Source organism: Macrobrachium rosenbergii, chromosome 8 (genome assembly GCF_040412425.1).
Source record: "Macrobrachium rosenbergii isolate ZJJX-2024 chromosome 8, ASM4041242v1, whole genome shotgun sequence".
Taxonomy (NCBI): domain Eukaryota; kingdom Metazoa; phylum Arthropoda; class Malacostraca; order Decapoda; family Palaemonidae; genus Macrobrachium; species Macrobrachium rosenbergii.
In genome coordinates this window covers 47,827,044-47,851,881 of record NC_089748.1, presented here as the reverse complement: position 1 = coordinate 47,851,881, position 24,838 = coordinate 47,827,044, and the positions used below count along the sequence as shown (strand labels likewise).

The following is a 24,838-nucleotide window of genomic DNA, read 5'->3' as shown; positions in this document are numbered from 1 at the left end:
GATACAAAGTCAACGAAGTCTTATGATAACTATCATATAGCTATCAGTTGGGGATACGTGAAAACATTCTCATTGAAAATTATGTATATACGTAATTTGATGTGTGTATTATATATATGTATAGATACACATACATAAATAAATGTCTACATGTATACACTTTTCAAGGAGAATATTCTTGTATCTACCAATCAGGAGCTGTGTAAGTAAAGCACTGGTCACAAGAATTTTCTAACATTGTTACAAACTGAAGATCATTGCCCCATCATTCAGGGATGACTTTGAACCGCCCAAGAGCAGAGGCTTCAGAGACAGCGACAGCAACAGCAGGAGTAACAGTAACTGCAACAGCAGGTGGGCGGCGGCGGCGCTGGTGTGCCCCGCCCTGCCAGGTGTGTGTGAGTGAGAGAGCTGTGCCCCACTCGGTGACTTGATTGAGAGGGAATGAAGGGAGGAAGGATTTGTTGGCAAGGAACGGAAGCGTCGAACACCTGAAGATTGGAGAGAGGAAACTTCAGGAATTATATAGGAGAGATGTTGCTGCGGCAGTTTTCGGTTCGAGTGGGATCTCGGTATTGGGTTCGAGTAGGGCTTGGGTATTGAGTTCGAGTGGGGCCTGGGTATTGGGTTCGAGTAGGGCTTGGGTGTCGAGTTCGAGTGGGATCTGGGTATTGGGTTCGAGTAGGACTTGGGTATCGAGTTCCAGTGGGACCTGGGTATTGGGTTCGAGTAGGACGTGGGTATCGAGTTTCGAGTGGGACCTGGGTATTGGGTCATAGTAGGACGAGTGGGACCTGGCATTGGGTTCGAGTGGGACCTGGGTATTGAGTTCGAGTGAGACCTGGGTATTGGGTTCTAGTAGGACCTGGGTATTGGGTTCGAGTGGAACCAGGGGATTGGGTTCGAATAGGACCTGGGTATTGGGTCGAGTGAGACCACCGTTATTGGGTTCTAATGGGACCCCTGGGTATTGGGTTCGAGTGGAACCAGGGGATTGGTTCGAATAGGACCTGGGTATTGGGTCGAGTGGGACCTGGGTATTGGGTTCGAGTGGGACCTGGGCATTGGGTTCGAGTGGGACCTGGGAACTGAGTTCAAGTGGGACCTTGGTATTGGGTTCAAGTAGGACCTGGGTATTGGGTCCGAGTGGAACCAGGGGATTGGGTTCGAGTAGGACCTGGGTATTGGGTTGAGTGGGACCTGGGTATTGGGTTCGAGTGGGACCTGGGTGTTGGCTACGAGTAGGACATGGGTATTGAGTTCGAATGGGTCCTGGGTATTGGGTTCGAGTGGAACCAGGTGATTGGGTTCAAGTGGGATCTGGGTATTGAGTTCGAGTGGAACCAGGTGATTGGGTTCGAGTGGGACCTGGGTATTATGTTTGGGTTGGACCAGGGAATTTCGATGGTTGTGGTATGTATGTTACGAGCAGGACTCACCAGTGGGTCCTGGTTACGATCGTGGGTGGTAGAGAAGGACTGGCTTTTTTTTATTTGTTTCATGAATTATCTTAAAGAGATCATTATTGGTCCCCAAAGAGATTCTGCTGACAGTCCTCTTGAAATTTGGGTTCGAGTTGGACCAGGGGATTTCGATGGTTTTCGAATTTATGTAAGGAGCGTGTTTGGTAGAGAGGGACAGTTTTTTCCTCTTCAGGAATAATCTTAGACATCACTTTGTGTGTTCTGTTCCTTTCAAGAAGTGTCTTAGAGATAACTTTTTTATTCGATTCGTGAATTATCTTGGAGATCAAGTTTTGTTTCATTTGTTTCTAGAATTATGTTAGAGATAACTTTTTTATGAGCTTCATGAATTATCTGAGAGATTACTTTGATTTATTCGCTTCAAGAATTATCTTAAAGATAATTTTTTTATTCGTGTTGAGAATGATCTCCGAGATACATTTTTTGTTTTATTCGTGTTGAGAATTATCTTAGAGATAATTTTTTTTTATTCGTGTTGAGAATTATCTTAGAGATAACTTTTTTTTATTTGTGTTGAGAATTATCTTAGAGATCGCTTTTTTGTTTTTTGTTTGGGTTAAGAATTATCTTAGAGATAAAATTTTTTGTTGTATCCGTGTTGAGAATTATCTGAGAGATCACTTTTTGTTTTATTCGTGTTGAGAATTATCTGAGAGATCACTTTTTTGCTTTATCCGTGTTGAGAATTAACTGAGAGATAAATTTTTTGCTTTATCCGTGTTGAGAATTATCTGAGAGATCACTTTTTGTTTTCATGTTGAGAATGATTTGAGAGATAACTTTTTGTTTTTCTGTCCTTGTTGAGAATTATCTGAAGAGATCACATTTTTGTTTTATTCGTGTTGAGAATTATCTGAGAGATCACTTTTTGTTTTTCTATTTGTGTTGAGAACTATCTGAGAGGTTACTTTTTGTTTTATTTGTGGTGAGAATTATCTGAGATATCATTTTTTTGTTTTTCTCTTCTCTCATTATTGGTCCCCAAAGAGATGCCATTGATAATCATATTGAAACTCTTTTGGATTAGTTTAGCATCGCAAGTTATCAATTTAAACAGTTATTTCAGAGAAGTGTGTTTCAGTTAACAGTTATTTCAGAGATTAATGTTTCAATTAATTTAGTTGTTTCAAAGGAGAATGTTTTATATTTCATGTTCCAATCGTTTATAATATATCAACGTTTCCGAAACTGCTTCCTTTGTACAAAGCAGCATTATGGCATTGAGGTTATTCTTTTTATCGATGTTTTTATCATAACTTAGCATATTAGTTGCACCACTCCGTCAATTGGCTAGAGTAATTAATTAATTACTTTAGTAGATTGATTAATTCACAGGATGCATGAATCCCTCTCAGGTCTCCATGAAGCTCCGCCAAGCCCTCTCTGGCACTGTGAAAACCTGTGTCAAGGTCATTTAATTAATAATTACGTAGTAATTAATGAATTAGGTAGAATAATTAATTCACAGGATTTGTGAATACACTTTGGTGTTTTTAATGTTCTGCCAAGTCCTCTCTAACACTGTGAAAACCTATATCAAGATTGTTTAATTAATTAGGCAGGATGAATAATTCACAGGACGTATGAATACATTTTAGTCGTCTTAATGTTCCGCCGAGTCTTCTCGAACACTGTGAAAACCTGCATCAAGGTTATTTAATTAATTAAGTAGTAATTAATTAATTAGGTAGAATAATTAATTTACAGGGTATATGAATGCACTTTGGTCTTTTTAATGTTCCGCGAAGTCGTCTCGAACATTGTGAAAACTTGTTTCAAGATTAAATAATTAATTAGGTAGTAATTAATTAATTAGGTAGAATAATTAATTCACAGGATGTATGAATGCACTTCATGTTCCGCGAAGTCGTCTCGAACATTGTGAAAACTTATTTCAAGATTAATTAATTAATTAGGTAGCAATTAATTAATTAGGTAGAATAATTAATTCACAGGATGGCATGAATACACTTTCGTCTTTTTAATTTTCCTCCAAGTCCTTTCGAACACTGCGAAAACCTGTTTCAAGATTAATTAATTAATTAGTTAGTAGTTAATTAATTAGTTAGAATAATTAATTCACAGGATGGTATGAATACACTTTCGTCTTTTTAATTTTCCTCCAAGTCCTCTCGAACACTGCGAAAACTTGTATGTAGTGTTTTCGTGTCTAATGCGTCCAAGGGACAGTATGGGACTAGTTTCGCTCCCGCAGAAAAGTAGGAAAATGATCCACTTCTCGTTCAGATTGTGGAATGCAGCACTGGGCTCTTCACAAATGTTGAAGGGGAGGAGGGTGAGGTGAGGGGGGGGGTCGTGGACTGAGGCGGCGGCGGCGTGAATAGAGGATATTGTCTCTTATGTTTGTACCTTTTTCCGTCTTCTTGAATGGTTTAGGGGACGGTTTGTCTTCTCCTTAGCTTCTTTTATAGTCTCTCTCTCTCTCTCTCTCTCTCTCTCTCTCTCTCTCTCAGTCTTCCGTAGTCCATCTGGTAACCGGAAAGGAGTTAGGAATAGATAATGTTATATTTTACCCATTCTTTAACTTAGGTGTAGGGAACTGAACGTTTATTTTGGGATTTATGAAAGAGAGAGAGAGAGAGAGAGAGAGAATATGAACGTTGCAGGCCGATAAATGGAGAAATGTCGAAGCTGTTGCAATGATTTAATTTGCAGGCTGTGGAAAGACTGGAGGTTGATAAGGCATTTAAAGAATTTAATTGGATAGTTTTCAGAAGAACAAGGAGAGGAAGACATGAAATGCATTGGGTAGAAGATTTGGGAGAAGTATTGGGAAGGAAGGGGTTTTATATCTAGGAGGCATGAGAGTGCTCGCAATATAGATGTAAGTAGCTCGGTGTTTGAGTAGTGGGGTTTGACACACTGCTGGTGGGTCTGGTTGTATTGTAGGTTTATGCAGTGCACTTTGGGGTTTATCCAAGGTTCGGTAATTGGTGTAGGAATGTGGCGTGTGTATATATATATATATATATATATATATATATATATATATATATATAATCATATATATATATATATATATATATATATAATCAGACTTTTTACTTCCTTGGGGAGGGAATGTGTCGGTAAAAGGGTAAAGTCAGTCTGAGGGATGAGGATGCTAGCTTCACTCCCATGTTCTTGACCTTGTCAGATGCTCGCACACATTTACATCTAGTCTGGCATTAGGCTGGAGAGAACGACGAACCTATAACTAACGTGAGCCGAACCAGATCACGTACGCATAATGCTGTAAACAGACCCCTTTACGGAGATAAATTGCAAACCACTAATTTAGTAGCAGTCTCTCTCTCTCTCTCTCTCTCTCTCTCTCTCTCTCTCTCTCTCTCTCTCTCTCTCTCTCTCTCTCTCTAATGAGGAAAATTGAGTGCACACTGTACACGTTTCTCTTATCTTAAACAAATCGATTCCAATTTAATTGCTGCACCGAACCTTGATATTTAGGCCAAAGTTGTTTGTGTGTCAGGCGGTTCGTTGCAAATTCCTGCCAAGTGGATCCCACTTCTCGTTTTGGGAGGCTTACAAGGATGGAAGTCACTTAGAAGTTTTGAGACAATTGGTATCCTCCTCGCTGTGGAAAACCTGCCACCGAGCTCCTCTTCCTTAACGTTGCTGAGATCAAATCTGTAGGAAGAGAGATTGTTTGCTCTGTAGAAAGTAGTCTTTGTAGAAAGCACTCCTTCTGCTCCCGTCTTTCCCATTGTGCTCTGTGTTGCCGGGAAGATTTGTGAGAATTTTGATGTTAGATGCCCTTTAGATTCTCCGTCGTCGTCCGTGAAAATTCTGAGAACGCCGTCGATAAATATTCCGGGAATTCCCTTCTAGCGGCGGACCCCGATTGGAAGCCCTGCAAGAGCGCCCCACCCACCGCCCCTTCCTTCCCGTTCCTTCACTGCTTGGTGGTGGGAGATTTTGGAGAATTCTATAGATAGATATCCTGCGTTTTTTTTCATATTTTTCTATGCCCTTTGTTCTTGCTTAAGTCAACAAGCGGGGAATCTTTGCACAGCAAACAAGAGCTTAACTCGACAAACAAAAGTTTCGTGGACGGCCTGTTTGTTGGGTTATGACGGTGGAGAGGCCTGAATTGAGAGACGGGCTTTCGACGATTAGAGAGTTTTTCTCCGCTTTAGTGAATTAGAAAAAAAAATGAAAAAAAGAGGAGGAAGCTGTGGTGGTCTGGATACTCATCCGCTGCGGTTGAACTTAACACAAAAGGGAGTCCAGCTGGGATGCTGGCGTTTGTTATTCTCTCTCTTTTTGTTTGTTTTTGTCGGTTTGGGGAGATTTTTTTTTCTTTTTCTTTAACCTCTCTCCCTCGGTTTTGCTCGCTGGAGATGCTTAGTTTCGTGCACGTATTGCTGGAGCCAAGCACTAAAATCTTAAGCTTTAGAAAAAGATACTTGTTACCACCTTCTCTGTGTAGAAGTGCACGTATTATTATTATTATTATTATTATTATTATTATTATTATTATTATTATTATTATTATTATTCAGAAGATGAACCCTATTCATATGGAACAAGCCCAGAGGGCCATTGACTTGAAATCAAGCTTCCAAGGCTGCCGGTGCTCATTATGAACAGTAAAGGAAGTACAGAAGAGTGGATCTCTTATTAAAAAAAATAATTGTAATTAGATAAAAACGTATTAAAATGCAAGGAGAATATTCTCCACACTCGGAGTATCCGACAGAAGTCTTTGAAAGTCTCGGGCAAAGGGACTCAAGCGCTCGGCAGAAGTCTTTGAAAGTCACAGGCAACGGTACTCAAGCGCATTACGACATCTTAAAACCAATTATTGCCATGTAGCTTTGTCGGGGGTTCTTAAGTCGTTTTACCTGAGTCGTCTTTCTACCTTGTGGAGCTTCTCTGCGCTCGAATGCTCTCTAATTCCGGAATGCACTGGAATTGCGGATTATTCCCATGAAAGAAAGCTGCCGTCTTTTGGAGAACCATCCCCCTGGCGGGATAGTGCCGTCAGTGCATCTCATGCCGTGCACTGTAGGCATTACTTGAGGTTCTTTGCAGCGTGGCTTCGGCCCCTAGCTGCAAACCCCTTCGTTCCTTTTACTGTACCTCCTTTCATATTCTCATTGTTTCATCTTACTTTCCACCCTCTCCTAACAGTTGATTCTTAGTGCAACTGCGAGGTTTTCCTCCTGTTACATCTTTCCAACCTTCTTATACTGTCAGTTTCCGTTTCAGCGCTGAATGACCTCATAGGTGCCAGTGCTTGGCCTTTGGCCTAAATTCTATATACAGTTCAATTTGGAGAACCATGCACGTTGGTTTGGGTTGATTTTTATGACAGTTCTTATGAGATAACTATTGAGCTATGAAACAGCCTCACGAATGTTCTCGTGTTTATGATGTCACTATTTAGGTTTTACCTGTGAAAAGTGATACTTCGTGAAAGGAAGAAGCTGTCCATTGTTGCTGTATGCATACGTGTTAGCAGGTCATACAGCACACATCAAAGATAACCTTCAACAACAGACAGTTCTTGTAAAAGTTTGCCCAAACTTAAACAGTGTTAAAATTCAGCTCTGAAAGATGGTACATTAGCATTAGGAATACAGCCTTGTTCTTTGTTGTTGCACACAAACTATGTGAGAAATTGTGTCCAGGTTTTCGCGATGAAAGAATAATGGGGGATAAGCGAAACTTGATGAAGGCTATCGAATGTTGAAGAAAGAATGAACAAATCTGATAAAGGTCCGTGAGAATCAGCAAAGTAATTGAGATCCATTTAGTAACAGATCTACGAGAGTTTATGCAAAAAGGGTCATTAGCGCTTCGCCTTGCTTCAGTTAACTATTCCAGGTCCTTTGGCTATACCTGAGAGAGAGAGAGAGAAATGAATGATGATGATGAATATAGTTAGAGAAATTGCTGATTTAATTTTCATGTATTAAGCAGTGCATTTGCATTTGTGTAGGCTTGGGAGATGTTTTTATCGAGCATAGTTGACCAGAATGTCAGTTGATTATACACGTATTCTCTCTCTCTCTCTCTCTCTCTCTCTCTCTCTCTCTCTCTCTCTCTCGTTAACTGGCTTGATTTTGCTCTCCCATTCTTTTCACCCGTACACTGTAACGTGTATGAGATTTTAAGAGAAACCTCCATGTGTTATACAACCAAGAGGTTTTTGCTGTGAAGAGAGGTTTATTATTTAGTTGATCAATCAGAAGTTTTGTTGCTGGTCTATATATATAGGAAATGCAAAACACCTTTGACTGAAGAAGTCTGTGTGTGTATTTTTGAGGTCATGGTTGTAACTCTTCAACTGAAACGTGCGGATGCATTATCTATTCAACTGTCATTCTTAGTACTGAAGGTTACGTACTCCACTCTCTCTCTCTCTCCCCCCAGCTCGTTAGTTCTGTTACGTTGCGGTCACGGTTGAGGCGCTTTGTCGCGTGCTTGGCTACGTTTTTTTTTTTTCGTGGAAAGATTATGACATCCATTGTACTGCGCGTCACAATAACCTTGCACTGATATTTACCTTGATTTTTTTCCTTTCGTCTTGTTCTGAAGCGTCATTTCGAGAGAATGCCAGTAACGTGAAAGTCAGCATATTTACTGTATAACTTATCGCAGTTCAAACATATAAGTTTATTCAATGTGTATACCTGAATATTTTTGTTCTGTACGATAACCTTCGTGAATTAGTATATATTATTTGCCAACCTGAACGTGTCCCAAAGAGACAAAGAAAGGTTTATAATTTGTTGTATGTAGATTTGTAAGCAGGTTTGATTGAGTTACAACTAAATTTCAATAATTAAATAGTGTAGGCTACTTGTCAATATCTTTGACTTTCAGGTTATATTCTTCTTTTATCCATTTTACCATCATCAACATTTGTATCTGCTTGCTTCGTGGATATATCTAATTTTAGCTTTACATATTCAGCATGAATACCATGGTTACGCAAGATCTCTCGTAATACTGGTCTGTGAACGCTGTCAGTAGCGTCTTTGTAATCGACCAAAGTCATCAGAACGGGGTTGCTAAATTCCACGTCTGCTGTTGAATATCTTGTAACAGAAATATTTGATCTATATAACTCCTGCTTTTTTTAGTTTTCTGGAAACTGTTGTGTCGGCTTTGTCTGTCCGTCCGCACTATTTTCTGTCACACTTTTCTGTCGCCCTCAGATCTTAAAAACTGGCTAGGGCTGCAAGTTAGATGTTGATCATCCACCTCCAATCATCAAACAAACCAAATTGCAGCCCTCAACCTCAGTAGTTTTGATCTTGGGTTAAAGTTGCCGTAATCGTGCTTCTGGCAACGATATAGAGCCAGCCACCACCTGGCCGTGGTTTAATTTCGCCGACCATTGCTCATACAGCATTATACCAGAGACCACCGAAGATAGATCTATTTTTCGGTGGCCTTGATAATACGCTGTACAGAAAACTCGGTGCGCCGAAGAAACTTTGGCGCATTTTTCTACTTTTATTTTTTCTTTGATTTCATCTCGAAGGATTTTAACAATTTCCCTTGTCCTTTTGAGGATGAGAATAATATTTTCCAATTCCCAGTGATCAGTCTTTGTTTCCTCATGCCACATTTCCCTAAAGTCTAGTTAGCATGCCAATTGGTATTTAGTTTTGAGTTAAATCATCCCTGGTATGATTCCACCTTTTCCAGGTGCTCTCAGCCTCTTAAGCTTCTTTGTTATTAATGCCACTTGAAAAACCTTGAATTCATTCCTTAGCACGTTCGGGTATTTAAGTTAAATTATCCCCTTCATAGCTCTTTATGATCTCACAAAAATATTCCACCCAGGGTTAACTGCCTACATCTGAAAAATCCCAGGGAGAAGATGAAGAGACCGAGTAGGTATAAAGAACAATTGAATGATCCAGTTCCGGTTATTGTCGTTATTAACGGAAAGATTGATACGCAGAACCGACTTTCTGGTTGTCTTGGAATTCAAAAAACAGTAGCTTTTATCATCCGAGTACCCCCGTAGGGAATAGTGCCGTCGGTGTACCTCTTGCGGCGCACTGTAGGCATTACTCAGTGTTCTTTACAGCGCGCTTTCGGCCCCTAGCTGCAGCCCCTTTCGATCCTTTTACTGTACCTCCTTTCATATTCTTTTTCTTCCATCTCACTTTCCACCCTCTCCTAACAACTGATTCATAGTGCGACTGCGAGCTTTTACTCCTGTTACACCTTTCAGACTTTTGCTGTCAATTTCCATTTCAGCGCTGAATGACCTCGTTGGTCCCAGTGCTTGGCCTAAATTCTATATTCAGTTCAATTCAGTCAGTTCAGTCATCCGAATACGTCTTTTCTTCTATTGTCCCCTCTACTCTTTGACGTTTATATGTGTTGTTATGCCAAATAGCCAGCCATTTTATACAGCAGTGTACCCAACCTGTCCAAGATGACAGCAATGTAAGAGATCGTCCAGACGGCAAGTTCCGATCCTGGGGACGTTATTGACCGTCCCAAGTTCGGACCATAGCACGGTTCCGTCATTTTGGCTTAGTGCACAGGGAGGTGGGGAATCAGTTTTGAGAATGGCAGAAATCTTCACTTTTAAACATATGTATACCCCTTAGGGTGGCACTGCCGTCAGTGCACCTCACGTGGTGTACTGTAAGGCATTACTTAGGGTCTTTGCAGCGTCTCTCGTTTGTTGTACTGTACCTCCGTTCATATTCTCTTTTTTCCATCTGACTTTGCACCCTCTCCAAAAATTGTTTCTTAGCTCAACTGCGAGGTTTTCCTCCTGTTACAACTTTCAAACCCTCTTACTGTCCATTTTCCTTCCAGCGCTGAATGACCTCATAGGTTCCAGCTCTTTGCCCTTGGCCTAAATTCTATATTCTGCTCTATTCTATTCTAGTCTATTTTATTCTATTCTGAACATATGTATGTATTTATCTGGGATTGAAAAAGCATGGGTTTAGCAGCTTCATTCTAAAAGACTGGAGAACCAAAGCCTAAAATATTCGGGCGCCACCTTGGGGAGAAACAAGACCGCAAGTGAAAAAATATGCAAAGCCGATTATTTCTTTTCATTACGCTAGGTGCTCTAATGTTTATCTTTGCTATATTTTACGCACGCTGAGGGAGATATTCAAATGGGCTTAATAAATGTTGTTTAATGGCTTTCGTCAGTAAAGAGTCAGTGCGTTTGTACGAATGGCTGTATTGCAAGATCATTTTCGAATAGTAATTTGTTTTAATGGCTTACATGTCTTAGAAGACAGGATATATATATATATATATATATATATATATATATATATATATATATATATATATATATATATGTATGTATATATATATACATATATATATATATATATATGTATGTATATATATATATATATATATATATATATATATATATATTTTTATGAATGACTAGGTGCAAGATTTATTTTCGAATGCAGATCAGCCCTTTTTGCGCTCCGACGTCAGTTTTGATTTAGAGGTTGAAAGTCGAGGAACTGGAAAAAAAGAGCTCTTTGTCAAGTCACGTGAACGTGACGATGCTTAATAGAGAGGCGAAACTGTGGAAACTTGGAACGAATTTCCAGACAAAGAATGGCCGAGACTGAGGAGGGGAGGGTATTAGAGTCTGAACAAAGAGGAAAAGAAACTACTACTGTTGGTTTTTCACGTATAAGTGGAGACTGTAGGTAGGGGGTGGTTGGGTTGGGGGGGGAAGTGTTGGTGTGATTACTTTATATTGGTGTCTCAGTGACAATAATCATCGACATCGAGAGAAATACAGAGGAAATTTCGTCTGTATTTCGTATTAATTTCAGTAAACTGTTTCAGCTGAACACCACATTCTTTGGACGCCTGAATTTAGTCAGTGCTCACAATACATGGGGGCTAGTGCCGATTAGTGCACCTCATGCAGTACACTGTGACATTACTCCTGCAGGTTGTTTGCAGCGTGCCTTTATTTCGCTGCAACCTTTCATTCTTTTTACTAATACCTCCATTCATATTCTCTCTCTTCCATCTTACTTTCCAGCCTCTCGTGACAGTTGATTCATACTTCACCTGCTAGGTTTTCCTCTTGTTACACTTTTCAAACCTTTTTTACTGTCATTTCCGTTTCAGTGCTGAATGACCTCATAGCTCCGAGCGCTTGGCCTTTGGCCTAAACTCTATATTCAGTTCTGTATCCAATAGCTCCTGTGGGCTTGTTCTACATGAATAGGGTTCATCTTCAGAATATATATATATATATATATATATATATATATATATATATATATATATATATATATATATATATATATATATATATATATATATGAAATTTTTTATCACACCGTGATTTATATACAATCATGAAGCTACAAATGTCGTTTAATATCAAATTCACGCTACCTCGAGAGTATCTCCGATGGAGAATTATCACCGAAGGGGAATTTATATAAGTGATAAATGAACAGGTACCACTGGGACGCGAACCCTTGACATGGACCCATTCAACGACTCCAGTGGACGCTACCACCGCGCCATCAAGAGGTATAAATCATTACCGAGTCTGCTGTACTGTTTTTCCCGTCGTGAGCGGGGAAATTGTACTTAACCTCGGCAATGACCCACCTCCGCCATGATAGTTCGTTGGTACGTTTGGAACACGCAGCTCTTATTATGAAATTTTTTATCACACCGTGATTTATATACAATCATGAAGCTACAAATGTCGTTTAATATCAAATTCACGCTACCTCGAGAGTATCTCCGATGGAGAATTATCACCGAAGGGGAATTTATGTAAGTGATAAATGAACAGGTACCACTGGGACGCGAACCCTTGACATGGACCCATTCAACGACTCCAGTGGACCTGTTCATTTATCACTTATATGAATTCCCCTTCGGTGATAATTCTCCATCGGAGATACTCTCGAGGTAGCGTGAATTTGATATTAAACGACATTTGTAGCTTCATGATTGTATATAAATCACGGTGTGATAAAAAATTTCATAATAAGAGCTGCGTGTTCCAAACGTACCAACGAACTATCATGGCGGAGGTGGGTCATTGCCGAGGCTAAGTACAATTTCCCCGCTCACAACGGGAAAAAACAGTACAGCAGACTCGGTAATGATTTATACCTCTCTTGATGGCGCGGTGGTAGCGTCCACTGGAGTCGTTGAATGGGTCCATGTCAAGGGTTCGCGTCCCAGTGGTACCTGTTCATTTATCACTTATATAAATTCCCCTTCGGTGATAATTCTCCATCGGAGATATACTCGAGGTAGCGTGAATTTGATATTAAACGACATTTGTAGCTTCATGATATATATATATATATATATATATATATATATATATATATATATATATATATATATATATATAATGAACCATAACCAACATGGCCATGGAATCAGAGGGAGAGGCGGCTGGTTTGCTCTGACCTAGCAGAGCAGCAGCCTTCGTCATGGACTAACGGAGGAAGAGAGGGGGAACTGCAGTAGATAGCAGAGAAACCCAGATAACGAAAGTAAGGAGCCCTGAGTTTAATTGTGAATCCACCAATCTTAAGGAAACCATTATACTTACTTTCTCCGGATTGAGGAAAGGGGATCGTGAATGGAAAATTGCTCCGGCATGATAACGGTCCTGTGAATGTGGCCGTTATTAGGGGTGGGTGGAAAGGGACAATCAGCAAGGAGAAAGTTATTTTTATCAGAGTTCTTGAGCCGGAGAGAACAAAGGTTCCGTAGCAACTGTTGCCTCAGCAACTTTGCTCTCTGTAACTTCGTAGATATTTTCTTTTCAGTTAACTCTTTTTCGCCTGCGTGCTTGCGTAATAGTTTACGCAGTATTTATTTCTCTTTCCTTTCTTTGCTGATGCGGAAGTTACACGGTATTGATTTTTGGACGGGAGTTCATCCGGTAAAAATATATATATATATATATATATATATATATATATATATATATATATATATATATATATATATATATATATATAATTGTTTGTGTGTGAAAAACGCTTGTGGTTAGCGTTCATAATTATTTCTTACGCCAACAAATTCTGAAGAAATGTAACATATCCGTTTCTTGATGCCCTGCAGTGCAGTGAAGGGAAAATGGGTGTTTGAATAACTAAAATGAATTTCATTCGTATGTCTTGGTGTTTTATAAAGAAAGAAATTGCTGCTGATGACCGTTGTTCATTCCTAAATGGAACTGGATTTCATCCATGATTCTATGAATGATGAATGTGTAATGGTACATAACTTTCATCTCTGCGAAGCTCTTGTAGGGATTATTTACCCCGTAAGACAATGCTTATCAGTCATGGGAAAACAGCGTTGTGCCAATAATAATAATAATGATAAATATATTATTGAAACCGAGCGTGAACTTGAGAGAAACCACTCGATAAGGAGTGCGGAACCCCTTCCAGATGTAATCGCGTCAGAAATTTTTTATTTTTTTTTTTTCCCTCGTGTTCCCCTCCGCATCCGACTCCGGTCGTATATTGAAGCATTTCCATGAAGGGTGGGGGTTTCCGAAGTAAACAAAGGCTGGCATGTGACCTACTTCTGCTGGGGACGCCCCCTCCCCCTCCCTCCCCCATTCCCCCCTGAAGTCGCTATTGCCTCTGCGGTCGCTCTTCCTCCTCCACGCGTCTCCGTGTTCCCCTCCGCTGCTTCTTACCTCTGTCTCTGCTCCTGCTCGCCCTCAGACTGTGACTGGCTCTCTCTCTCTCTCTCTCTCTCTCTCTCTCTCTCTCTCTCTCTCTCTCTCTCTCTCTCTCTCAAATCATTTAGTTTACCCTCAGATTCCCCAACTCTCATGGTCCCTTTGGCTTCACTCTCTTGTGCTGTTGACTCTAGAATACAGACTCCGCTGTGTCTTTTTGACTTCACTTTTGGATTCTTTGTTCCTTGAAGTGATCATATTCCGTTCCTCGTGAAGTCATTGACTACACCCTGAAACCTCTCTTCTCTGATGTCATTTTATTGTCTTGGATTATTTGATGTCGTTCTGTCGTGTTTTTGAAGTCACATTTAGATTTCGTGTAATTTACATTACACTTATTACCCTCTTGTTCTCAATTCCATCCATATTATTGGCTCTACCCACATTTGACCACTTACTGATTCCAGGATTCCTGTATGTTAGCGATTTCACTCCTAGATGACCTCTAACCTCACTTCCGTGGGCTCTAATCTAAACTAGCGTAAACATGATTTCAGATTCTTAATAAGTTCATGAAATTATATTTCCCTTTCTTGAATCCTTGGTGACCTTGACTTTTTCCTCACAGGCTTATCGTAGAATCCACTCTATGTCTCATTTGCATGAAATTGACTTCACCATGTAATTCTTAATTCCTCGGTGTCGTAGACTTCACTTTCTGAGTAACAACTCCCTTATGTCATTGATTGCAGTTTTGGGTTTTCATCGGAATGTCAGTGACTCGGCACATTTTCCGACTCATTAATCACCCACAGAACACCTGATCCATTACACTATTATTGCCTGTACCTACGGAATACTGACTCATTCATACTAGTGACTTTACCTGAGATTCCATACGGAGTACCTGCTCATTCCTACAAATGACTTCACCTGAGAGTCCATACGGAATACCTACTCATTCCTACAAAAGACTTCACCTGAGATTCCAAATGGAATATACAGAATACCTGCCCATTCCTACAAATGACTTCAGCTGAGAGTCCATACGGAATACCTACTCATTCCTACAAATGACTTCACCTGAGATTCCATACGGAATACCTACTCATTCCTTCAGAAGACTTCACCTGAGATTCCAAATGGAATACTCACTCATTCTACAAATGACTTCACCTGAGAGTCCATACGGAATACCTGCCCATTCCTACAAATGACTTAAGACTTCACCTGAGATTCCAAACGGAATACTTACTCATTCTACAAATGACTACACCTGAGATTTCATACTGAATACCTGCCCATTCCTACAAATTACTTCACCTGAGATTCCATATGGAATACCTACTCATTCCTACAAATTACTCCACCTGAGATTCCATACGGAATACCTACTCATTCCTACAAATGACTTCACCTGAGATTCCATCTGGAATACCTACTCATTCCTACAAATGACTTCAGCTGAGATTCCATACGGAATACCTACTCATTCCTATAAATGACTTCATGTGAGATTCCATATGGAATGCCTGCTCATTCCTACAGATGACTTCACCTGAGATTCCAAACGAAATACTTACTCATTCTACAGATGACTTCACCTTAGATTCCATACGGAATACCTGTTCATTCCTACAAATGACTTCAGCTGAGATTCCTTATGGAATACCTACTCATTCCTATCAATGACTTCAGCTGAGATTCCATATGGGATACTTACTCATTCCTACTAATGACTTCACCTTAGATTGCATACAGAATACGTACTCAGTCCTACAAATGACTTCATCTGAGATTCCATACAGAATACCTACTCATTCCTACAAAAGGCTTCACCTTAGATTCCATACGGAATACCTACCCATTCGTACCAATGACTTTACCTGAGAGTCCATATGGAATATATACTCATTCCTACAAATGACTTCAGCTGAGATTCCATGCGGAATACCTACTCATTCCTACAAATGACTTCATCTGAGAGTCCATACGGAATACCTACTCATTCCTACAAATGACTTCAGCTGAGATTCCATGTGGAATACCTACTCATTCCTACAAATGACTTCATCTGAGAGTCCATACGGAATACCTACTCATTCCTACAAATGACTTCACCTGAGAGTCCATACGGAATACCTACTCATTCCTACAAATGACTTCATCTGAGAGTCCATACGGAATACCTACTCATTCCTACAAATGACTTCACCTGAGAGTCCATACGGAATACCTACTCATTCCTACCAATGACTTCAGCTGAGATTCCATACGGAATACCTACTCATTCCTACAGATGACTTCACCTGAGAGTCCATACGGAATATCTACTCATTCCTACAAGTGACTTCACCTTAGATTCCATATGGAATACCTACTCATTCCTACCAATGACCTCACCTGAGATTCCATACAGAATACCTACTCATTCCTACCAATGACTTCACCTGAGATTCCATACAGAATACCTACTCATTCCTATATGGAATACCTACTCATTCCTACCAATGGCTTCACCTGAGAGTCCATACGGAATACCTACTCATTCCTACCAATAACTTCACCTGAGAGTCCATACGGAATACCTACTCATTCCTACCGATGATTTCACCTGAGAGTCCATACGGAATACCTACTCATTCCTACAAATGACTTCACCTTAGATTCCAAACGGAATACCTACCCATTCTACAAGTGACTTCACCTGAGAGTCCATGCGGAATACCTACTCATTCCTACCAATGACTTCACCTGAGAGTCCATACGGAATACCTACTCATTCCTACCAATGACTTCATCTGAGAGTCCATATGGAATACCTACTCATTCCTACCAATGACTTCACCTGAGAGTCCATACAGAATACCTACTCATTACTATCAATGACTTCACCTGAATTCATTCTTACCAATGACTTCACCTGAGATTCCATATGGAATACCTACTCATTCCTACAAAAGATTTCACCTGAGTCTATACGGAATACCTACCCATTCCTACCAATGACTTCACCTGAGATTCCCTGCGGAATACCTACTCATTCTGCCATGACTTCACCTGAGATTCCATATGGAATACCTACTCATTCCTACCAATGACTTCAGCTGAGATTCCATACGGAATACCTACTCATTCCTACCAATGGCTTCACGTGAGATTGCAAACATAACACCTCATTCCTGCCATGGCTTCACCTGAGATTCCATAGTTTGATGTTGTTGATTTCAGAACCTCAGAGTATTGACTCCGTAATGGCCTTGTCCTCATTCATAATATTGAGTCCATGTCGTTGAGTTCGACCTTGATATGTTATGTTATGCTTCTTTTTTTGTGACTTATATGTCTTACGTTCATTCATGCTAGCAATAAAGACGTGGACGAACGCCTGCTCTGTCTTAACAGATCTGAAATTGACATGTTTGTAGGTCAAGGGAATACTTTGGCACAAGCACGCAAGAATATTGACAGACCATTTAGACTCTCTCTCTCTCTCTCTCTCTCTGTGTGTGTGTGTTTGTGTTTGGGAGAGCTTGCTCAGTGGTATGAGAGATATTGAAAATATAAATGACATACCGTTGTCACCAATTTTCAAAAGCAAAGGAACCAAATTTACAAGAGTTCTAGGTCAAGCGTGTCTGCTGTTTGGTAAAACGTGAATCATTGCTTAAGACATTGGGAAAAGGGAGTTGGAGAGGTCGGACAGCATAATGAAGAAATCCAGATAATAAAGGACATGAAGTACCAGGTGGAACTCAACATCTGCACTTAAGTAATAGTTAGAGGGGTTGGACAGCAAACCGGAAGAAAAGAAGCGGGAATGGAGATACATAAAGTAAAAGGCTACAAAGTGGGTGCAGCTAGCCAGCACCCTCTAGTAATGCCTGCGATTGCACCACGTGAGGTGCACTGACGGTACCATCCCTCCCACGGGGCAGGTCTGAACTTGAATGACACATCGTCGTTTAATTCACTGTTGGTGGTGGTGGTGGTGGTGTTGTATAGTCGTAATATATTTCATGACGAAGTCTCCTAATTGCATTGACGCTGTGGCAGTAATTTCACCTTTAGGCTCTAGTATCTTGCCATTGTCATTCATTCATCGACCGATTTCCCTCTTTGATCTCGGCTTCGATTCGTGTTTTGACGTCATCATTGACCGGCGATCGGCGCTTTGAAAGTGGACGGCCAAGCATGAAAGCTAACGTTTCTTTCGGGTCTCTTGTCAGGAATCCGGTATTCTATGTATTTTTAGCCGTGTAAACGGATCTGCATGCCAGGTGCGCTAATGCCTGTTCTGAGTAAAAAGGTTGGTAGCGTACGAGTTTGTTTTTGTTGATGTCGCTACTACCCTTTGGCGGTACTCTCTTGGAAGTAGAAACCGAGGGTTCGTTTCATCTGTTTTGATTAGCGATACATGAAATGAATGACTGGGGTAGGTTGTTATTAACCTATGCCAAAGGCTCATAATAATATGTCATGGAATGTTATGGCGGAAGTCTTTTGTTGACTTAAAGCTACTCTGTGGTCGTCATAATGTTCAGTACTGTTCAGTGCGTGTTCCGTAAGCTACTCTGTGGTCTTCAAAATGTTCAGTACATGTTCCTTTTATGGCGAGTGCGCTCGAACAGATTCCATTCCCTACTCGTTGAATTTGAGCTTTCAGTTACGTATTTTGAAAGACAATTGTGTAATTATTTTTTTTTTACTGTTCTTTGCAATGTATTTTAACATTTTTGTACTTTATTTTTCATATTTTGATTTGAGTAGCGATTTTATCTGCTACCTGTCTCTTTTTTGTATTACACGTATACTTTATAAGAAGTTTTGAAAATTACTTGAGGCTAAGAGAAACATCCTAAAAATATATGATATGGTTCTTTATGTGTGTAAGGTCATCACCACATTGAGGTACTTATATGAGCCTCTGTTTAAACTGTAAACAACAATAATAATCTGTAGTACGAACACGGTGTGTTTCCATTCGTTCATTGTTTCTGTAACACCAGTAGTTATCGGAAATGAACTCTGTGCTTTGAATTGCCGTCTTTCAACCCTGAATTCGGCCTTCTCCTAACTGACCCCAGTATGCAGAATGCTCTCGTGGGGGAGTAATGCCCATTACTTAAGGGTCTTTGCAGTGTCCCTTCCACCCACTTGCATTCCTCTAGCTGAATCTTCGTTCATAGTCTCTTTTCTTCCGTTTTATATTCCAGTCTCTTAACAATTGTTTCAACATTATTTTCAGAGCTGAATGACCATAGATCCTATCGCTTGGCTTGATTCGTTTCTTCCAATTCCAATATGCAGAATGAATGCACCTTGGTGTAATGTACCTCAGTCATATATTACGGCATGTTCATTATTATGCACAATAACGATAATAGTAACGAAGTCAGGAGAACGCAGTGGTGTGTGTAAATAGGCAATAAGTGTGTTCATTTCCTCATTAGTGTGTCTTGGCCGCCTGATTAATCCAAAAATGGCGAAAAAAAGTAATCGATTTTAATTAGGAACTTCGAATATCAAACGATTGCGGCGCAGTTTTTAGCGATACGACGCTGTTTGATTAATACATTTTCGCCGAAAAAGTCTGCTGCAGCTGCACGAAAGGCTGAAAGGCTGTCTTAATTACCAGCGTATATTGGCATCTGGGTTCATTGTGTCTACCAGATGCACGCGGTCGGATATGAGGTCGAGCCCGGATCCCCCAATGACCATTTTAAAGGGTTTATTGCTCTGTGAATGTGCAGTTTGTGTGTGTAACTGTGGTCATTGCCATGGGTAGTCAAAAGGTATCTGTTTCAGTTCGTAATTAACGTGCTTACAAAGTAATGAATGTACTTATATAGTGAACCCTTTTTATTGCTCTCCGCTGGGGACGGTGCCATCAGTGTACCTCTTGTGGTGCGCTGTAGGCATTACTTGAGGATCTTTGCAGCGTCCCTGCGGCCCCTAGCTGCAACTCCTTTCGTTCCTATTATTGTACCTCCGTTCGTAATCTTTCCTCTTTCTTTCCACCCACTCCTAAGAATTGATTCATAGTGTAACTGCGAGGTTTTCCTCCTGTTACACCTTTGAAACCTTATCACTGGCAATTTCCCTTTCAGCGCTGAATGACGTCATAGATCCCCGCGCTTAGCCTTTGGCCTAAATCCTATATTCTATGCTATTCTTTTTACTGCTGTATGAGTATGCGGTTGATACTTGTAACTGCGTTCCTTGCCATGGGTAGTCAAAAAAGTCTTTTTCTTCATGTAATGAATGTACGTGTATAATCAATGTACTTATGAGGTGAACCATTCTTTCGATTTCGTCTCGGTTTATATTTTTTTTCGTTTTAGTGATTTTTTTTTCATTAAATTTTTTAAGGTTTAGATAAGTTTCCTTTACCCTCACCTAGAGGTGATCTTAAAGAGTTTACGATCGAGAGTTGTAGAATGTCCTTTTGTTTGTTGGGCATAGAAAACTACTTCCCCTGAAAGGTTCGTTCCTTTGATTGGAAGTGTTCTGCAAAGTGCAAATTTAATAGGATTAGCGACTCATGCTTCAGAACACTTGAAAACTTAGATATGAGAGGAAAGTTTTTTTGTGTAAAGGTAATGTCTCATGGCGGTTACTACAATTTTTTTTTTTCAACAATGCCACATCTGCACGGCATTGTTTATCGATGATAAATTGAGAACTGGGATGCCATTGGAAATTCACATTTTGCAGTCAGTATTTTCGACGTTAGAACTGTTAGCTTTATAGGTCTGTAATTGTCGACAAGGAAGCTTGGTTGGTTTTTGAATTTATAATTTACAACCAAATCTAATGTTATGGGAAGGACCTAGGACCGTCAACTCGTAGGGGAACTGTCCACTCCACGACACAAAGAGGGCTATTGTAGCTTGATCTGTCATCGGGAACAGTAGTAACCTGTTCTATTATATATATATATATATATATATATATATATATATATATATATATATATATATATATATATATATATATATATATATATTATAAAACTGAATCACGAAAATATGGAACGTGATGAATATATAAACGGAATGCCACGAAAGAATATATATATATATATATATATATATATATATATATATATATATATATATATATATATATATATATATATATATATATAGTGTGTGTGTGTGTGTGTATTTAAGTCGATGAAATCGGGAAAAAAGGTTAATGTTTGATTGCATCAACTAAGAAATTGGGAGAGCGGAAAATGGATCTCGGGGTGATATAATCCGTTGCCTCAACCCCCACCTTTCTCCCCTTCCTCTCCCCTCCTTTCTATCCCCCTCCCCTGTCCGTTGCCCTTCAAGGAAGAATTAAGATTGAGATTTTCTCGCTCGAAGAGAGTTCGTCGGTGGCTGAAGGCTATAATGAGTTTGCAGATGCGATGCCTTGACAAGGTTGTTTGCGATGAGGAACATCATCTCTCTCTCTCTCTCTCTCTCTCTCTCTCTCTCTCTCTCTCTCTCTCTCTCTCTCTCTCCAGGGCATTGCTTGAACTGAATTATTCCTGCCAATGTTGTATTAAATGGTAGATCGGTAGAACCTGGATTAAACATAAGCGTTCCTTCGTATGTATTGAGTCTTCCAAAGCATTTGAAGGATTTAGAAGATGTTGGTTCATTTTTTATTGAAGGATTTAGAAGATGTTGGTTCATTTTTTAAACCAAGGACTACTGCCTTGATTAAATCTAACAAAATATGTTAGCAACAGGTCTAGTTGTGTGCGTTGCTTTTGTAAGAGAGAGAGAGAGAGAGAGAGAGAGAGAGATTCATGGCTGATACCTATAATATGCAAGATAATATGCAAGATAGCTGGACCTTATGTACTTAATTAACCCAGCCTTGGAATGATCGCAATTATATTATCCTTAGTATTCCTTTGTACTTCATAAGAGTAAAGAAAAAAGTTTTAATGTTAAAGAAGTGTCGCTTCTGTGGACTTGTGTTGGTCTCATTGGTAATTTGAACTCGCAAACAAAAAGGTACAAATATTATACTGTGTTCTAAGAGCAAATAATTCTGATAAATTTTTAGATCCTCATTAAGGAAATTCAATCAAATAATGGATATTATCTTGAAATCCGTTATTTTTTAATGGCTATTAAGTAGATGAAGTAGGTTTTGGTCATTAACTTGAATTAATCAGGTATTATTAGTGCTCTTTTTCAAGCACCCTCACAATCAAAATAGTCGTAATATTCTCTTTGGTGATTAGGATTAGATGCACAGTGTACACCATGATGTGTGTTGATGTGTGTACGAACAAACATACTGTATTTTTGTACTCCCTACAAAGTGCTGATTGATAAGATAGAGGCGATTAAAATGAATTATTTTTCTTAACCTGGAAGATAATTGTCACTCTATGGTTATTATTATCACAGAGGAATAATTAAAGATAATTTTCACTCTATGGTTGTTATCATCACAGAGGAAAAGTGAAAGGATCATGGACGATAGATTTTTTTATTCTGTGAAATTCCACAATTGGGTTAGGAATGAGACCCGGTGTTATGCATGCGTGGTTGGAAAAGTGCTACGTAACAAATGGAAATTTTTGCTGGAGTTTCTATATAGCTTTACATCTTAAATGAATGCTCTCTCTCTCTCTCTCTCTCTCTCTCTCTCTCTCTCTCTCTCTTTCTTTATTGAAGTTTATTTTTGTGGGTGATTGTTGACGCCAGCTGATATTCTGTTTCTGGCATAACAGACGACAGTCAGAGATTGTTGTATTTAACCACAACTTTTGCCCTCCTTTAGAGGCTAATTAAAAAGAACTACTCACATCCCTCCCTCCTCCCTCCCATAAATTTATCAAGCAGCCACGGATACATAACACACCAATGTCACTGCCCCATTTTTACGCCAGTCTAATCTCTCTCCGCCAACAAATTGTAACAAATACTCCACTTCCATTTCACAAACGTTTATTCCTTTCATCAACTTACCTTGTATGCCGTACTTCCTCAACATCTCCTGCATCGTCTCCCTATCAGTTCTGTCATAAATTTGCTCGCTCATATATGTCACATTGAACTTTTATGACACCACGTGATTCACGCACTATCTTCCTTGGCTAGACTCTCATTGTTCGTCCCCTGTCAGATGTGTTCTCGTCTGTCTTTCTCTTTCAATGATTATTCTGCCATACACCTTTCATGGCATACTATATAAGTCATTTTATGCCCGTTTACCATTTGCAGTGGAATGGTTATTCTCTTACCCTTTTATTCTGAACTTTTTCTCTTTCCCTACACACTCCGATCAACCATTTTTTCATATTTTCAACAGTGTAATCAGTTCATATTTTCAACAATGTAATCAGTTCATATTTTCAGCAATGTAATCAATTCATATTTTTAACAATGTAATAAATTTCAGCAATAATCCATTGTAATCAATTCATATTTTTAACAATGTAATAAATTTCAGCAATAATCCATTCACATTTTCAACAATGTAATCAGTTCATATTTTTAACAATGTAATCAATTCATATTTTCAGCAGTGTCATCAATTCATATTTTCAACAATGTAATCAATTCCTATTTTCAACAATGTAATCGTACTTGTAATTCCATCAACTCTTGGAGTCTTTCCATTCTTCAACCTCTTAATTTCCCTCCCAAGGTTCTACAAGTATTCTCAAACTTCACCAACCCCTTCCACTGTTGCATCATTAAACTCAGCCTCGCTTTTCTTTTTTCCACATTGAACGAATCCTGAGGATACTCACTCCATCAACCGAGGATATACCCTTGCAGACACCAACTCTCCATTTGCTTCCTTATTCTGAGATCCATTTGCTCATAGACTATTCTCTCTGCACTTGCTGCACTTAGAACGAGGTATTTTCTAACTATATATATATATATATATATATATATATATATATATATATATATATATATATATATATATATATATACTGTATATATATATATATATATATATATATATATATATATATATATATATATATATATATATATATATATATATATATATATATACACACATTATGTGAGTGTGGTTTATGTGTTCTTCACTGTGCTTGTATAATGCGTACGTCGGTATTTATTTAGTTCTTGTTTGTACAGCAATTCCATTGTACAGCAAGTTTATTTTCGGTTACCAGAAGTGGAGCTCCAGACGAACCGATTACAAAAGAAAACAAAGTTCAGACTCCTCCAGAATAAGAGAGAAGAGAGAGAGAGAGAGAGAGAGAGAGAGAGAGAGAGAGAGAGAGAGAGAGAGAGAGAGAGAATAATTCTAGCAACCATTGATGTCAGAACCTAGGGAGAAAATTCAGACCAGTTCTTAACCCGCCCCCCCACAAAAAAAAATCTGCCTTCATTTCAAGGAGGAGGAAAAATTTAGATTAAGGTGCGGAAATGGGAAGGAAGATGCCTTTCTTCCTGTTCTTCCTTTCATCCTAATGAGGGGGGAGGGGGAATCTAATGAGGGGAACCCTCAGGGGAATCATCTCCTGTTATGTGCGTCCAGTGGAGGGCTGCCAGATCGAAAGAAATGCTAATTATTGTTTGGATTCCTTCGTTCATAATTATTGGAGGTTTGGCCTTTTTCCTATTTTCATTGACTTCTTTTGAGTATTATTGTTATGTTTATTGTAATTGTGTTT

The 24,838-nt window shown here is 39.3% G+C and overlaps 1 protein-coding gene across 1 annotated transcript in view; it reads right to left on the bottom strand.

Annotated features, from left to right (window-relative positions):
- Positions 1 to 514: 514 nt before the first annotated feature.
- LOC136841139 (pinin-like) overlaps positions 515 to 24,838 on the bottom strand; it is a 55,558-nt gene continuing 31,234 nt past the window's right edge. Inside the window, exon 3 of the mRNA XM_067108185.1 lies at positions 515 to 1,235. Coding sequence (XP_066964286.1) covers positions 515 to 1,235 — 721 coding nt within the window. The remainder of the gene's footprint in view (positions 1,236 to 24,838) is intronic.